A 17,332-nucleotide genomic window follows, 5' to 3' on the forward strand; every position below is an offset into this window, starting at 1 on the left:
TGGACTAAATGTTCACGTCTTCCCCAAAGACACACAGTGGCCCTAGCTGCGGGGCCGTGGTGTCCAGTGGGAATTCCGAGTAGGACATGGTCACGGGACAGGCTTCTGGCACAGGGTTAGTGTCCCTATCAGAAGAGGAAGACGCCAGAACTCTGCCTTGTCTCCACCATGAGGGGACAGCAAGCAGGTGGCTGTCTACAAACCTGGACGCACCCCCCGGACAGCAGGCCTGCTGGACCTGAGCCTGACGTCTGGCCCCCGGAGCTGCCAGGAAGCAGAGCTGCTGGGTCCAGAGACAGGGTTGCCACCGGCCTGTGGTGTTGGCGTCACAGCCACACTAAGCCTAGGAGCTAGTCTGATGGGAACCGTTCTGCCACCTGGGAAGCGGGTCGTCTTCAGGCGGTGTCACCAGCTGGTGTTGTGCCACCTGACGTCACTAGATGCCATTGCTCAACAAGAAGATTACGCATCTGGAAAGAGTCTTGGCTCTTGAACCATCTTCTGGCCTCCAGTGCCCTCGGAGGGTCCCCCCGCCACCGCCAGGCCTTGTCCTTTAAATCCCTCTTGATAAAGGAGCCTCGGCTGCCAGCCTCCAACATCTTGTCTGACCCCAGGGGAGCCGCACGGTCTCCTCACCTGGCGCCCTCGCCGCCGTGGCCTGCTCCTGTGTGGACAGAGATGCTCAGCGCCTCTCCACCTCCTGAGGAGCAGGACCAGGGCTCTGGTTCTGGTGTCCCCGGGCCTCTGGCCCTGCCTGCCTTTCCTGCCCAGCGTGTCCTGCTCCTCCTCTGCCCACTCCGGGCTCCAGCCACGCTGCACCACATCTGCCCATAACAGGGCCACTGACCACTGGCATCTGCGAGCTTCACCTGTTCTCCGCTCCGGGTGGCCCCAGCCCTTTGCCACCTTTAGCCCCTGCCCGGGCCTGCCCTTGACAGTGCAAGCAGCCTGTCCCCTCCAGATGCCTCCGCCATGACAGCTTAGGTGCTGTGTTACCATCTGCCCTCTCTCCTCTGTCAGTGGCGGCTGGGCACCTCGTCTCATTGATCCCAAGGCTCCCAACACTTTATACAGAGCAGGACTCTAGAGGACACCTCTGTCCCAACAGAGGCTCCTGCTGGGGCTGCAGGCGTGCAGCCCTGGGGTGGTGTCCCGGGCAGTGGCAGAGGTGTGGGTTTATCCTGGAACCAGCAGGTGTGAGCGGTGTGCCCCACCCCGGGCCAGCACCTCCGCAGCCCGAGGGAAGGACAGCTCAGGCCACCTTTCCTCCACTCCCACCAAAACAGAGCCCCGTTTGGCTCAGCGTCCAGAGGAGACCACGCCATTGATCTCGCGTGAACAACGGGCCTGTGATGCGCGTGCTGAGTCTTGGGGGGACTCATGCTCTGTGGGCGTCGGAGCTGCTGCGGCTTGGGGGCCCTTCCTGCAAAAGGGGGCTGGAAAGAACAAGAGAAGTGCTTTTCCCAGGTGCATCGAGACACTCGGCCAGTAAGGCTCCACTGACAGCTAAACATATATATATGGACATAAAAGATGGAGGACAAATCACTTCTGACCACCGAGGTCTGAGGATTCTCCAGGAGTTCATGATTCCTGGTAACAGGGCCCCGCCACAGCACAGAGAGGGGACAGCGAGCACCCCCATGGCCTTGTGTGTGGTAAGGGCAGCACTGGGGGACTTCCAAACCAGGCCCATTTCATGAAGAATCGAACTGTGCAGGGCCCATCTGTGGCCTCCTGTGGTCATCAGAGGAAGCCTCTTCTGCCTCTTCCTCTCTTCTTCTCCTCTGTTTGCACCATCTCCCAACAGCCTGCCACCAAGCTCAGCCACCAGGACTGGTTTCCTTGGCTCGTGCGTCCCTGAGCCTCTGTGTGCCCATCTCCAGCATCTCTGGGCGTCCTGCCTGGAGCTAGCTACCAGGAGCTCCTTGGAGTATTGCAGGGTACATAGCAAAAGGGACAGGGCCGCAGGCGCACCTCCAGGAGTCGAGCCCAGACAGGGAAGGGTGGCGTGGGACCAGGAAAGACCAGCGCCCACTGAGTCAGGGCCATCACCGCACTGCCACACAGGGACCCTGGGGCTCCTGACCTGGGCAGGGCTGGGAGGACCTCCCTGGGCCTCTTGTCCTCCTGCCCTTGGAGTTGCACGGCTGTCCCTGTGGGGCCAATGCCACAGGAGGCCCAGAGTCGGAAACCTGGCTCTTTCCAGAAACTTGATAAATCCCTTAAAGATAGAGTATGTGTCATTTATATAGCGTATTACTGGGGTCATTAATGCGTTGATTTTGAAATAGCTTCTGAACAATGTTTCGAGCAGCAGCTTTGTTAGAATGATTTCTACAGGGGATCTCTTTGATAAAGACCTTTGGGCCCAGTGCAGTGGCCCACACCTGTCCTCCTAGCAGCTCAGGAGGCTGAGGTAGGAGGATCACAAGTTGGAGGCCAGCCTCAGCAATGGCTCCACACTGAGCAACTCAGTGATCCCCTGTCTTTAAATAAAATACAAAAAGGGCTGGGGATGGGGCTCAGTGGTCAACTGCCTCTGAGTTCTACCCCAGTCCCCCACCTCGCCTGAAACAAAAGACCTTTGGGAATACAGCATGGCGAGTGGGGAGGACACAGGTGTCCCCGTCACACAGACCTGTGTCTGCATTCTGCCTCGATCCAGGGTCCACATCCAGCGTCTGTCCGTAGACAGTGGCTGTGACAGTGATGAATGTTAATTGTTGGACCATAAACACATGACCCCTCCAGGAATCGTTTCAAAAGTGATAACCTGTTGACAGGTGACCAAGTGAAGCTTCTGTCAGAGTCACCCACACCGTGGTCTAATGACCATCCTTCCTGTGTGGGAAGTGATTAGTGCAGCTTAGAAGGCTAGATCCTGTTCACCGTAGAGTCATGCAGCCTGTCACCTGCCAGCCACCAGACCTGGGGACACACACAGAGGTGACTCTGGGCTCTTTTCCCCTGAAGCCCCTGTGTTTGCGGGGGACCGATAGCTATGGGAGGATTCATGTGCTGATGGAGTGATGACAGCGTGTGGCTGGTGGGACTTGGCAGCCGTAGGAATCTGCCCGGCTCTTGTGGGCATCAAGGGGCTACCTGAGGGTTGCCGGGGCTCCCCTTGGACGTGGGGCTGAGGGCCAGGCTCGGGGAGTGGGCTGGACACCAGGGAGCGCCCAGGAGGGCCTGAGATCTGCAGCCCTGCTGTCTGGGTCCTTCTTCCTGCCACTGCTTCTGTCCCTGGGGTCCCCGTCAAATCAGTCTCCATTCTTTGACACTTCTTCAGGGTCGTTTTGTGGGAGGGTGACTGTCTGCGCCCGAGTCTGGGGCCCAGCCCTAACTGATCCGAGGCAGAGGTGCACACCTCGCCCCCTCTTAGAAAGAAGACAGCCACTCTCTCAAGACACAGCCTGGGTAGAGGCTCTGGGCGCATCCACAGAGAGCTCGAGCAGGTCTCTAGTTTTTGGGGGGTGGGGAGTGGTACTGGCCATGAACCCAGGGGTGCTGGACCATTGAGACGTGTCCCCAGCCCCATTTTATGTTTTATTTAGAGACAGGGTCTCACTGAGTTGCTTAGAGCCTCGCTGAGGCTGGCCTCCAACTTGCGATCCTCCTGCCTCAGCCTCCCAAGCCACTGGAACCACTGGTGTGCGCCACCGCGCCTGGCTTCTCTGACTGTTCCTGAAGCCCTGAAGTGGATCGGCTTCCTCAGTGGGCCTGGAGATGTTGGGGGTTAGGAAGCCCACACTGGCTCCAGGCGGCTGCCGCACATTCTCCAGCCTCGTCACCTCAGCCCCAGGGTAGACAGTGACACCCGCAGAGCCCCCGATCTCTCCAGAGCTGCTCCTGCGTGCCCTGGTTGTCTGAGCGTGTCCACCTGTTTCCTGGCCGGTCAGTGGCCGCTCTTCGGCTCCCTTGACCTCGTGACTCTCTGCGCAGGCCCTTTCCAACTCATCAGCATGCCGGACCCTCAGTCTGATGCGGCCACCAGGTTGGGGAAGGGTTTGCTTTGGCTCCTGTGAGCGTGAGAGCCCCTGATCCACTCAGCTCCGTTCCTGAACCTCTCTCTGACCTGGGGCCCAGACGGCTGCTGCACCCCAGAGTCACCGTGACCCCCAGGACAGTGCAAGAGAGCTGCAGAATTCCTAGCTCTCCCCGCCCCCTGCGCCCCTTCCGCCTGCAAACTGAGATGGGCGCTGCGCGCTCTCCGCTCCGCCTGACGCTCACTCATTTCAAGTGGCGCGTTGCTGCCCTGCGCCCAAAGACGGCCCTGCCTCGCTCCCAGGCCGGGATCTGATTCTCCAGCATTGCCTTTTAAAAGGTGTTCGGCTAGGAAATTGCACATTCTTTCCTCTGAAAGGCCTCTCCTGCCGCCTTTGTGCAGCTCCAGCTGTCATAACCGCGGCCAGGATTCTGTGTGCGCACGGGGAGCAAGGGCGCGGTGCGTGCGGGGAGAGGTAACAGGCCGATCTCCTGGGCAGCCGCCTTCCCGCCCGGCTTTTGTGAACTGGATTAAAAAATAAACAAGTCAGATCCTATCGGTCTCCGCTCATCCTCTCTGCCCAGCTTGCACGCCCCGCCTCTGGGCCGCGGCCTGGTTTTCCTATCCAGTCCCCCACCCAGCTGTTTGTCATGGTGTTAGCTGTGTCCTCGCTGTCCCCTGGATGTGCCACACTCGCTCCCACTCAGAAGCCTCAGCATTTGTTTTCCCTGCTGGGAATGAGCCTCCCCGGATCCTTGTGGCCTCACTATCCTGCAGAGAGGGCGTCCTGGAGGAGACGGGGTGTTGGCCCTGTGGACCAGCTCTGGCCACCCTGCCTGGGCCAGCCCCGTCTGCTTCAGGAGAACCCATGTCACTTCACAGGACCAGAAAGGCCCCATGCTGAGCATGTGACAGGCAGCAGCGTGACAGTACAGGTGCATGCATGGGAGCAGGCCAGCTGCCTGCTGATCTCCATGAGACCCCTCGAGCGGGCCTCTGGGCTGGTTGTCACTGTGCGGTCTGGGGTTCTTCCCAGCCCGCCACCAAGGGAGTTGCGCACAGAGCAGCCCGTGTCACCTCCAGCCTCCTCGTGTCCGTGCCCGAGAACTTGGTCAGAACCGCAGAAGTGATTTCATGGTTTCTTAAGGGAGGCTTGCGTGGAAAATGAGACTGCGTGGATCTGGCTCCTCAGCTAGGCCATTTTGGTGATTGTGTAGCCCTGGGTGATTTCACTCATCTCAGACTTATATTTCTTGCCTTTAAAGTGAGTTTAATACTCGTTATTAAGCCAGAAGCAACGGCACTTGACTGTCATCCCACCAACTCGGGAGGCTGAGGCAGGAGGATCACAAGGTGGAGGCCAGCCTCAGCAAAAGTAAAGCCCTGAGCAACTCAGCGAGACCCTGTCTCTAAATAAAATATAAAACAGGGCTGGGGACGGGGCTCAGGGCTCAAGTGTCCCTGGATTCAATTCCCGGTACCCCAAAATAATAATAACCCTTATCTATGTCAGGGGACAATGTGTGCCTTAAAGGAGCACGTGTGTGATAAACAATTGGTGCTTAATGAGTGCCCACGGCTGCCTTTGCTCCTGCTTCCTGAGACTCCTCTGATCTTTATTTTCAAGATGGTGCTTCTTGCCCTGACTAATACCGGGGTGTTGCTAAGCGGAAGGGAGACAGCTGGCAGGGCTGGATGAAATGTCAGCCGCGAGGAGCTGGGCGTCCCCGGGAACCCTCTGCCGTCTCCTTCCCGCAGCCCCGTGGAGGAGCCGGCTCTGGTTGCCTGGGAGGCCATCTGTCCCGATCCCTCACACCTGTGCTGGGGCCATGACAGGCTTTGCCCATCCCTCTCCAGGGCCCCTTGGCCCCTCCCCTTCCGGGCACAGGTGGGTGGATTTGGAGAGTGGGGGACAGACCCCAGATCTCTGGTGGCATCTCCATTCAGGATCAGGAGCTCAGCCCCAGGGTCACGGTGCCAGCGCGGCTGTGCCCCTCCCCGCTTCTCTGAAGGGCTGTCAGAGCAGGATTTCAGCCCAGGCCCCCTGACCAGCATGGTCATTTTTGGGGTGGGGGAGTGAGAGGTGTACCAGGGATTGAACTCGGGGGCCCTGGACCCCTGAGCCCGCTCCCCAGCCCTACCTTGTACTTTATTTAGAGACAGAGAAATGGCACCGCCACTTCCAAGTAGAGATTATCTCAGATCATCTCCAAGTTATATTTGTCTTTGAGATTTGCTCTTTTACTTGAAATCTCTGTTATCCGTGACGGTCATGAACAGGTATGTTTTCTTTTCTGATTGAATGTTGAATAATAACACTTTCTCATCGTGAAAACGATTCTTGGCTGACATTGAACTTGCAAAATCTCCCTAGTAGCAGATCCTGCCATCAGGGCCTTGTCGGCCTCATTGAATCACCTTCCCGCAGGCTCACAAACAGAGGTGGGCTTCACCCGTGGCCTAGACCAGGAGACTGGGTTTCAGAGGCGTGGACCCGGCTGCTCAAGGACGGGTGACAGGTCTGGCCCTGAGAGCTACATTTCCCTCCCTCTGAGCCTGCTTCCTTCAGCCTCGTCCTGCGCTAGGTTTAGAGTCAGAGCACACTGTCCTGGACCCCAGAGACTGTGGGGCACACAGTGTAGACGCGTTGTGAGTCCACAGGAGGTGACAAGTATCCTGAGGACCATCCTTTGTCCTTCTGCAGGCCTGACCTGGGCCTTGATGCTCAAGGGACATCCTGGAGTCTGTTAGCAATGTGGAGTCTGGGGCCGGCCCCCGGCCTCCTGACACAGTCTGTCTCCTAGCAAAGCCTCAGGTGAATCGAATGCACCTTCAACATTTGAGAAACACTGTGACAGCCCAGGTTAGAGGCACCCCATTGGGTGACAGTGACCCCCATCATCGCTCCACACTGTTCAGATAGGATGACCGAGTCCCTGAATGTTGGGGAGTCGCTTCCTTGGGACATGGGACCTGTCTTCATAGCCCTGTGTCTGTGTAACCTGGTCACCTCGGTTCACTTTTCGTCACTGTGATTAAAATTCCTGACAGGAGCAACTTAGAGAGCAGTGTCTGTGGCCCACGGTTTCAGAGGCTCGGTTCCTGGGCAGCCGACCCATTGCTCAGAGCCCAAGGGGAGGCAGCACGTGGTGGCCAAGTGTGGCTGGCGTGCGGCGGAGGACCGCGGCCAGGCTCAGGTGGACACGGCCCAAGGGGCCAGGGACAAGATACACAGTCCCCAGGGGCAGGCCCCCAGTGACCTGCTTCCTCCATTCACGCCCCCCCCCAGTCACCACCCGGTTCAGTCCCTTCCTATCCTGAGTCCATCCAAGGGTGAACCCAGGGTGGGTGGGGTGACGCCACCCACGGTCCGATCATGCACCTCGGGTCATCCCTGCGTGGCTCCCCGTGAGCTCCTGGGGGACACGTCATGTCCAGCCACAACCTCACCTAGTCGGAGGCTTATTTTATTTGTATATGAAATGAGGAATCTCTTTCAAACCCAGTTTTTTAATATAAATGCGTTTAAGGCCCTTAATGTTCCTCTCAGACACATCATCAGTTTTTCCAGATTCTTTAAAACATGGAACTTTGACTTTTTACAATTAAAAAAAGTTTTTTTTTGCAATTTTTGACACAAAAGTTGTCCATATTCATGAAGCACCATATGACACATTCATACCTGTATTCGATGTGGAATAACTGGAATTTATCTTATTATTTTCTCCTAGCTCTGAGGTTATTTCAAAGGACATGTTGCATATTGTCCTTTGGGTTACATTTGTGAAGTTTTTCATTGTTTCTTTTTTTTTTTTCTTTTTGGTGGGCACTTAACTCACAGTCCCAGAGACTTGGGAGTCCAGGGCAGGAGGATCGCAAGTGGAAGGCCAGCCTCAGCCACTTAGCAAGGCCCTGTCTCTCTCTCTCTCTCACTGTCACACACACACACACACAGCCACACACAGCCACACACACACAAAACAAAATTACAAAAGAGAGAAAATCTGACCTAAAAGCATGATGAATTTTTGGCAGATGGTGTACTCAGTTTTTAAATTTTGGAAGTAGAGATTCTACAGATACGTCTATTAAATCAATCTTATTGACTTTATTAGTCAATCTTACTAACTTTATTTATCTTGAGGGAAAAGCATTAACTACTTCACTGGTAAACATGATTTTGCATAAAGATTTTTTATTAACATAGCCTTCATCAAGTGAAGGAAATTTTCTGTTTCTGGTTTGCTTGATTTCATAAAGGGGGATTTTATTTATCCCACGACTTTCTTGCATTTGTTTGAAAGGGTCATGTGCTTTTCCATCTTCCATTTGATAATGTATGAAGTATATTGGTTATTTTTTTATGTTATAGCAACCGTAGACTTCTGGTGTGAACCCCAGTTGATCATGGGGTATTATCTTTTTTACATATCGGCGGATTTCATTTTCCATTTTTATCTATCTGGTACTGAACGTTGAACCCAGGGACACTTAACTCCCAAGCTATATCCCCAACCCTTTTATTTTTTATTTAGAGACAGGGTCTTGCTGAGTTGCCTAGTCCCTCGATAAGTTGCTGAGGCTGGCCTCCAACATCCAATCCTCCTGTCTCAGCCTCCTGAGTCTCTGAGATGACAGGTGTGGGCCACCGTGCCCAGTAACACCTCTTTTCTTGAATAATATCAGGATGGAAATCTCTCTTTTTGTAATGTCCTTGTGTTATTTGGTGTAATACTTGTAATAGCCTCCTAAAATGAGTTGGGCAATATTCTCTCCTCTATTTGCTGAAAGAATTTGCTTAGAAATGGTATTTCTTCCTTAAATATTTGATAGGATTAATCAGTGAAACATCTGGGAAATTCTGTAGGGAAAGCCTTGTGTTTTGTTTTATAAATCAAGGAAAATTGGGTTTTTAAAACTCATCAGGCGTATGGTTTTTATATTTTTATTATTGCATTAATCACCTTGGGTTTATTGGTGCATTGGTTTGTTGAGCTTCTTTGTTTCACACATTTGGAAAATTTTCATCCGTTATTCTTCAGATGTTTTCCCATTGCCACTACCTGTCCCAAGAGTTTAATCACCTGCAAGTTAGACCACTTGAGTCGGAAATTGTCACCCTAGTCACTGAGTTAGCAATTCCTCTTTCAGCTGTTGATTTCAAATAGACTTTTCAGCTCCTAAAATTCCATTTTACCCTTCTGAGTCTCTCCACTTAACAGCCCCGTGTTTACATTCTCTTTGAATATTTAAAAACATTAGTGATGGCAGTTGGAAAGTCCTTGTCTGCTAAACACAGCACCTCTGTCATCTCCAAGTTTCTTTCTAAGGACTAATTTTTCTCCTGGCTAAGGAGTTACAGGTCACAGAGTCATGTGCTGAATTTCCAAACATTCGAGAATTTTCTGGCTGTCTTGCTGCTGCTAGTTCCTGACTGAATAATTCTGTGATCATCAAACATACTTTGAAGGGTTTCATGCTTTTCTGTGGATCTCCCTGTTATTTCATTTATGTATTTATATGCAGCACTGAGGACGCAGCCCAGTGTCCCCCATGTGCTGGGCAGGCGCTCCACCACTGAGCCCTGGCCTGGGCCCTGGACCTGGCCCCTGGCCCCAGCCTGGTCCTGCTTCAAGACTTTTCTTCCAGTTTATCTTACTGTCCACTCCAGGGGCACTTTACTCCAGGATCTGCGGTTGTTGGACATTTATAGTGTCCTATAAATGTCACTGGAGTCACACTGGATGATAATATTGTTCAGATCTTCCATATCCTTATGGGTTTTTCGTCTGCTTGTTCTGTCAGTGTTTGGGGAGTAAAGTAGACCATCTCATCCACACCATAGAGTCAGGGTTTGGCCTTTCCTTGAGGACATGGTAGACTTGAACCCGCCCCCTGCCCAGCCCTGGGAGGTCCGGTTCCTCATCCCCTGAAACCTATGAACAAGTACTGCATGTGGCACAGGGGACTTTGCAGGTGTGACCCAGTTGAGGATGTGACAGGAGAGCATCTTACTATCCAGATGGGGTCAGCATGATTCAGGCCATGCCCAGGCAGACAGGGAGGCAGGTGCTGCGAGAGTGGGCAGGTCAGCCGTTGTAAGGCCACAAGCCAGGGTGGCCGCCTGTCAGCCCCTGTGATCTGAGTCACACGAAACAGCCAGACACTTCCCATCTCTAGAGCCATGGGAGGGTGCGTCCGTGTGCTTTAGGCCATGACTACGATTACTGTGTGGGCCATTTCATATAACAGCAATGGGAACTTGACAGGGGGCTTCAGTTGGTTTACATTTCATGGGATTATTTATAGCATCAGACTCAAATCTGTCATCTTGAATGTCTGTGTCCCACCAATTCCTTTCTCCCCTTTGCCTCTTCTTGGCTTTTTTGGGGGGAGTCGGGGTGGATGAACCAGTATATTTAGGATTCCATGATCTCCTCTATTGGCTTTTTATTTGTGCTTTTTTGGTTCCTTTTTTAAGACTGCTGTAGAAATGGCATTTTTTTTAAGCTGATGCTTGTCTGTGTTCAAAAATATGCCATTACTTCAGGAATTATTTAAGAACCTCACAAAAGCATCCTGCTTGGAATTTTTCTGAGCGTCTGGGATGTGTAATCCGTTGTCTTTAAGTAATTCTGGAGGATTCTTGGGATTTATCTCTGTATTCTTTTGCCTCCTTTGTTTCTTCTCATGTTGGGACTGCACTTGAACGTATGCTTTGGACATTTGAGATGATCCTATAGACTTTTTTGGGGGGGGTTGTGTGCTGAGGATTGAACTCAGGGGCCCTCCACCCCTGAGCCCCATCCCCAGCCCTACTTTGTATTTTATTTAGAGACAGGGTCTCCCTGAGTTGCTTAGGGCCTCGCCGTTGCTGAGGCTGGCTTTGAACTCGCAATCCTCCTGCCTCAGCCTCCCGAGCGGCAGGGATGACAGGCTTGCACCGTCACACCAGGCTTCATTTCTCAGACTTTTATCTCTTTATGTTTTGATTTGGATTTGATTCTTTCCTCTTCTCTCTCTATCCAGTATGTTAATGACTGTGACTTCATACCATACCACTCCTGCATGTTGGTAAAAAGAGTGCACTGAAATCCTCTGAAAATCCCCTTTCATAAAAGTCATGAAAATACTGGCAAAAATCGTCAGAATCGACTTTTTCAGAAGTCTGATAATCAACCCAAGGCTTGCAGCCATCCAGGAGCATTTGTTCAAGGAAAGTGGAAGACTCTCTGCAAAGCACCAGGCATTTGAACTTACCTCCCTTTTCCCACTGCTCCACGATGTCTCTGAGACTGGCCTCCCCTGGGTAGGTGCCAGCCCACAGCTGGCCAGCCACCGCAGGGGACAGAGAGGGTGTGGAGCTCTTCCGCTGCTCCCAGCCACAATTCCCAGGGAATGACCACCATTGTTCTGGTGACTTCCTGCAGCGCCCCACTTGCAAGACTGTTTATGTGACTTGACTCAGCAGGTGCTGGTGGCAGTCCACTGTTACCATGGGCGCATTTGTCACAGCAACCAGAGATAGCTGTTGAATGTTAGGGCTACCTGGGGTGGACAGCAGGTAAATCAAACCATGGCGTAACCAGAAATCTTGGGAAAAAAAGCCAACAGGGTGGTGTGGTGGCACACACTCACAGTCCCAGAGACTTGGGAGTCCAGGGCAGGAGGATCGCAAGTGGAAGGCCAGCCTCAGCCACTTAGCAAAAGAGAGAAAATCTGAGGCCTGAGATGTCCACAGAAGGCTTTGAAAACTTCCGATGTGTTCCCAGGATCTAGGTCCAGTCAACAGGCAGGGCTGTGCACAGGGAGATCTCAGGATCAAAAGGGAGAGTCAGAGGAAAGATCTTGAAAGTGACAGGAGAGGTCACTCATCCCATGTAAGGAATCCTCCTGAGATGATCTGCTGATTTCTTATCATAAACAACGCGACTCGAGTGTCCGGCGCCCTGTGGGCTCTCTGCCTCTTCACACGTGCTAGTGACCTTATTAGATTCTTTAGCATCTTAATAATCATAGTTACTTAACCTCTCTCTGTGTCGATTCCAACATCTGAGCCCTTGGTGGTCGGGTTCTGGTGAATATATTCTCTCTCCATATTGGGTCATTGTGTTTTTTTGTTGTTGTTGGTTTGGGTTTTTTTTTTGGCATGTTTATATTTTTAAACTTTTAAGTGAATGCTCAATCTTTTGTATACATAAAACATTTGACAGAAAGTATATATCTGTGAGTCGGGTGCCATGGTGCATACCTGTAATCCCAGCGACTCAGGAGGCTGAAGCAGGAGGATCGCAAGTTGGAGGCCAGCCTCAGCCACTTAGAGAAGCCCTAAGCAACTCAGTAAGCCCCTGACTGTAAATAAATTATAAAAGGGACCAGAGATGGGGCTCAGTGGTTAAGGGCCCCTGGGGTTCAATCCCAGGTACAAAACACATACATATATATAATCTGCAGTGAACAGGTTTCTTGTTCTGTAAGACCATCAGTATGGGGAGGTGAGTCTCTTAAAAAAAGAGCATATAGTTGGGTTTTCTTTGTGTTTCTTTTATCCAAAGTGGTTGTCTTTTTCCTTTAAAGGAAAGATGAATCAGTTCACATTTTGCATTTTTTAATTGCTGGACAACAGTCAGCATTTATTGTCTTATGCTGGTGGGTTGGGACCCGGGTGCTGTGTAGCTGGTACCTCTGCCTGCAGTCTCTCACCGTGGTGTGTCAAGGTGTCTTCCAGCGCTGTCACATCTGAAGGCTCCACCAGGGGCGAATCCGCTTCCAGGCCCTCTCCTGGCTGCTGACAGGGCTCCCTCCCTGGGGGCTGATGGACAAGACTTACTCCTTCACTGCCTCTTGGCCAGGGCCCGCCCTCAGTTCATGGCCATGTACAGCTCTTCAAATAGAAGCCTGCTTCACCCCTTGAGTAAGCAGAGCTGGTGGCAGAGAGGCAGGCAGAGACCACTGTCTTTGAAAACCAGGTCTCAGAATGCCGATCCCACCACTTTAGAGACAGGGTCTCACTGAGCTACTTAGAGCCTCGCTTTTGTTGAGGCTGGCCTCCAACTCACGATCCTCCTGCCTCAGCCTCCCAAGTTGCTGGGCTGATGGGTGTGCACCACGTTACCCGGCTTCAGGAAATTTTTATGCTGGTTTCTTATTTCAGGGAGAGCCCTCTGCTCCAGGTCCCCTGCCTCTGTAGAGCGTAGTGGCTTCAGATCCTGCAGTATCTAAGGAGAGGTCCGGCCCACAGCAGACCCAGAGCCCAGCAGGCCTGGGGCTCCAGGTCCACCTACTGCTTTGTGGTTCTGTTCTGTGTTGAACACTTTAATCTGCTTTCTGAACCCGGCTTCTGTGGTGTGTGGAGCAGCGGAGGCGAGCTTCAAAGGCCAGCTCAGGGTGCCTTGTTGCCTGGAGGAGGTCCTCGGCTCAAGGGCCGCAGACTTCAAGTCCTGTTCAGAGGTGGCCCTGGCTGAGCGCGCCTCCACAGTGCTGATGGTCGCCTTCACGGAGACACACCGTCCTTAATTCAGTGTTGTCCCCCAGAGACTTTGTTGGCAATCTCCTTAGACAGACAGCACCCCCCGCGGCTCACTCAGTGGTCCCCAGCACATGTCACTCTCAGCATCAGCCCCTTCATGTGCACATACGCTTGGCTGTCCCCCGGGGTGCAGAAGCGTCCTGGTTTCCCTGGTGTACCCGCAGTCCCTCCACAGTAGCGTCTGTCACCGAGCACACACTGGGTACTCGCTGGTGAGCCCCTGAGTCAGTCACTGAGACCCGCCTGTGCCCTTCCGCCTGGCACCTGCTGAGCGCTGTGCATGGGGGACCTCCTGGGGCTTCGGGAAGCAGACGCAGGGCAGTAGAGCCCCTTTGTTGGGTGACCTCATCCACCCCAAACCCTGAGCACCTGTACTGGGCCACTCGCGACATCCCGGGCTTCCTGTCACATTCACTTTGTAGGACCCCTTTTCATTTGTCACCTGTCCATTGTCGGTCATGAGGGCTCCTTCATACCTGGGAGAGCGAGCAGGCACTGTGGGTGGAGCGAGGTAGCTGGAGCCCCAGGACCTGGGGTGGCCCAGAGCTCCGCTTCAGCTGGGGGCAGACCTGCCTCTCTGACAGCTGCTCACGCCCTGGCCACGCCCTCTCCTGGCCACGCCCCTGCCACGCCCTCCCTGGCCACGCCCCGGCCACGCCCTCCCTGGCCACGCCCCAGCCACGCCCTCCCCTGGCCACGCCCCAGCCACGCCAATAGAAGAGGAGGCTTCAGTTGTGTTCGTCTCGTTCTCTCTCTCTCTCTCTCTCTCTCTCTCTCTCTCTCTCTCTCTCTCTCTCCCTCTCTCCCTCTCTCCCTCCCTCCCTCCCCTCTCTCTCTCTCCCTCTCTCTCTCTCTCTCTCTCCCCCCCTCTCTCTCCCCTCTCTCCTCTTTCTCCTCTCTCTCCTCCCTCCTTCTCTCTCTCCTCCCTCCTTTCTCTCTCTCTCTCTCTCTCCCTCCCTCCCTCCCTCCCTTCCTCCCTCCCTCCCTCCCTCCCTCCCTCCTGGGATTGAAGCAGGGATGCCTCACCCCTGAGCCCCGTCCCCAGCCCTTTTTCTATTTTATTTAGAGACAGGGGCTCACTGAGTTGCTTAGCGCCTCTGCATTGCTGACGCTGGCCTCACACTTGCGATCCTCCTGCCTCAGCCTCTGGAGCTGTCTGGATGACAGGCGTGTGCCATCGCGCCCAGCCAGTATTTCCTTTTGTGTGTGAACCATCTCTGAGGGGTCCGATGGGTGGGCCTCTTTGCCAAGCACTTCTTTCCTGCATGTCCCGTTCCTGACGTAGACCTGTCACAGTTGGCACAGGCCTGCAAGCTGCAGCCCCAGTGTTCTGGGGGCGCCTCTACCCACGGGGGCCATCACAGTGGGGTAGCTGAACAGTGGTTGCACACATGGATGAGCCGCCTCCTCCCTCCCGGGCCCATTGCCCCTAGTGAGTGACAGCTGAAGAACCCCAGGACAGTCTTGCTTTCAGTTGCCATCTTCCTGATTGGGACCACTGGCCAGGAAATGGCAGGTCCACAGCCCTGGGAGGTATTCCTGGACGGGCTGCTTAATTGCACGAGACGAGCTTGTCCGCCGATGGCACTGGGGACCGTTCACAGTTAAGTGCTGGGCTGCTGTCAGGCCGCCCAGATGAGCCGCCTGGCGCTTTGCGGGGTCCTGGGAGAAATCCCACACTCAGTCCCAGTGCTCAGCTTCTCTGAGCGCTGGCCCTCCAGGGTCCTTCCAGAGCCTTCCTGGCGTGTTTAGATCGTCCACAGCGTGGTGGGGGTGAGATTGGGAGGACTGCTCCTCCCCACGTCTGTAGGTAAGACAGAAACGAGAAGGAGGCCGCCTGCTCCGCTGGAGCCCTGGTGGCAGACCAGCGTGAACCCCAGTGGGCAGGCCGCCTCCCAGCTCAGGATCCCAGTGTCCCCTGGGAACAGGATGGCCGTCCCCCCAAGCTTTTTTTCATCTGCTTCTCTGCGCTCGCGGGATCCTGGTGTGCCATCGGCCCCTCTACTGACCACTTTGTCGGCAGCACCCACAGGTTCAGTGACCAGCAGGAGCGTCGTGGGCAGAGGAAGGGCACTGGCAGGCCGTGGGTTCCCATCTCCCCTGTACTTGGGGTGACGCACACCTGGGTGGTGGCAGCACAGCATGATTGAAGAAGAAAAGCTTAGGACATGAAGTCACAGTGGCTTCTCTGGGTGGCTGGCTTGTGCGCTTGGGGAGAGTGAGAACCAGGTGCCCTTGGAGCGAGCAGTGCTCAGCCCCTGCTCGGGGCAGGCGGTGGGCAGGTGCTATCCTCCTGATGGCAGTGCTGAGCCTCTGGGCTCATTGATGCTGGCTGAGTCGGCCCAGAGAGGACCAAGGGTGTGGCACTCAGGACCTGGTCCTGGAAGAGCCTGTCAGAGGCTTTGGGGGTGGGGGACGCCCAGCCAGAGCATGTGTTTCTGCTGTGTCGTGACACTGGGGACCCTTTGTGGAGGCTTGTTAGGACCCTGCCCTGATGGGGAGTGTTCCCCTCGCCTCCTGGACAGTCCCACGGGTCAGGAAGGGACACTGATGAGCAACCTGGATCTCCGGATTGGAGGAGAAGGTCCAGGACCCCAGTGGGGGGGAGGGTGAGCCAGCCAGAGCTCAGCCTGGCCAGCCAAGCCTCCCGAGGCCACCTCCAGGCAGGGGGACAGGGCCAGCGCCCCTCCACCTGTGGAGTCTCTGCTTCTCTCTCTGCCTGCAGGGACTCCTACCCCCGAGGGCCCAGAGCGGGACAGTGGCATGACAGGGTGCCCAGTGTCAGGGCTCCATGGCCAGCGGCCGTCTCTGGCCCTTTTGGGTCCTGTGGCTCCTGTCTGCCTTGACCACAGTCACACCAGCTCCTCTCTGCGTCACTGTGAGCTGAGCAGTGGCCTGGCCCTCTGTTGTGTCCGTGTCCTGGTCTCTGAAGAGGGTGGGGATCCTGACCCCCTTCGTGCCCCTCCGGGGGAGCTGGAAGGAGGGAGGAGATCACCTGCAGGAGCCAATGTTGTGGCCGCCATCTGCAAAATGGCCCTAACAGGTACCCACCTGGAAGGGCCGCTGTGAGCCTGGGGCATGACACTTGGGAGCTGCCTGCCACAGCACGGGTCCTCGGTGCCTTCCCGCTCTTCACCTCCAGAGTGTGGCTGGGAGCAGGAATGGCGGGTGTCCTCTCCCCGCAGCGACCGCCAGGGCACCACCGCCGCTGGCTAATGTGGCTCTGCTCCCTTTTCCTAGGCGCGGGAGCTGGAGAGCAGGGAGGCCGAGCAGCGACGCCGGGAGGCCTTCTACCGTGAGCAGCTGGAGCGCATCGGGAGGAAGGTGAGGCTCCGCTGGCCTTGGGGGCACCGGTGCTCTCCCTAAGGGCCGCCCCAGGACCACGCCCTCCCTGGGGCCGCCCTATCCCAGGACCACGCCCTCTCCCTAAGGACCACGCCCTCTCCCTAAGGACCACGCCCTCTCCCTAAGGACGCCCCAGGACCACGCCCTCCCTGGGGCCGCCCTATCCCAGGACCACGCCCTCTCCCTAAGGGCCGCCCCAGGACCACGCCCTCCCTGGGGCCGCCCTATCCCAGGACCACGCCCTCTCCCTAAGGACCGCCCCCAGGACCACGCCCTCCCTGGGGCCACCCTATCCCAGGACCACGCCCTCTCCCTAAGGACCACGCCCTCTCCCTAAGGACCGCCCCAGGACCACGCCCTCCCTGGGGCTGCCCTATCCCAGGGCCACGCCCTCTCCCTAAGGACCGCCCCCAGGACCACGCCCTCCCTGGGGCCGCCCTATCCCAGGACCACGCCCTCTCCCTAAGGAC

At 55.2% G+C, this 17,332-nt stretch overlaps 1 protein-coding gene across 1 annotated transcript in view; it reads left to right on the forward strand.

Moving 5' to 3' along the window:
* Chchd6 (coiled-coil-helix-coiled-coil-helix domain containing 6) overlaps nt 1-17,332 on the forward strand; it is a 163,533-nt gene that overhangs the window by 85,723 nt on the left and 60,478 nt on the right. The window contains exon 5 of the mRNA XM_026410935.2: nt 16,758-16,841. Coding sequence (XP_026266720.1) covers nt 16,758-16,841 — 84 coding nt within the window. The remainder of the gene's footprint in view (nt 1-16,757; nt 16,842-17,332) is intronic.

This window comes from Urocitellus parryii, chromosome 16 (assembly GCF_045843805.1).
Source record: "Urocitellus parryii isolate mUroPar1 chromosome 16, mUroPar1.hap1, whole genome shotgun sequence".
Classification (NCBI taxonomy): Eukaryota; Metazoa; Chordata; class Mammalia; order Rodentia; family Sciuridae; genus Urocitellus; species Urocitellus parryii.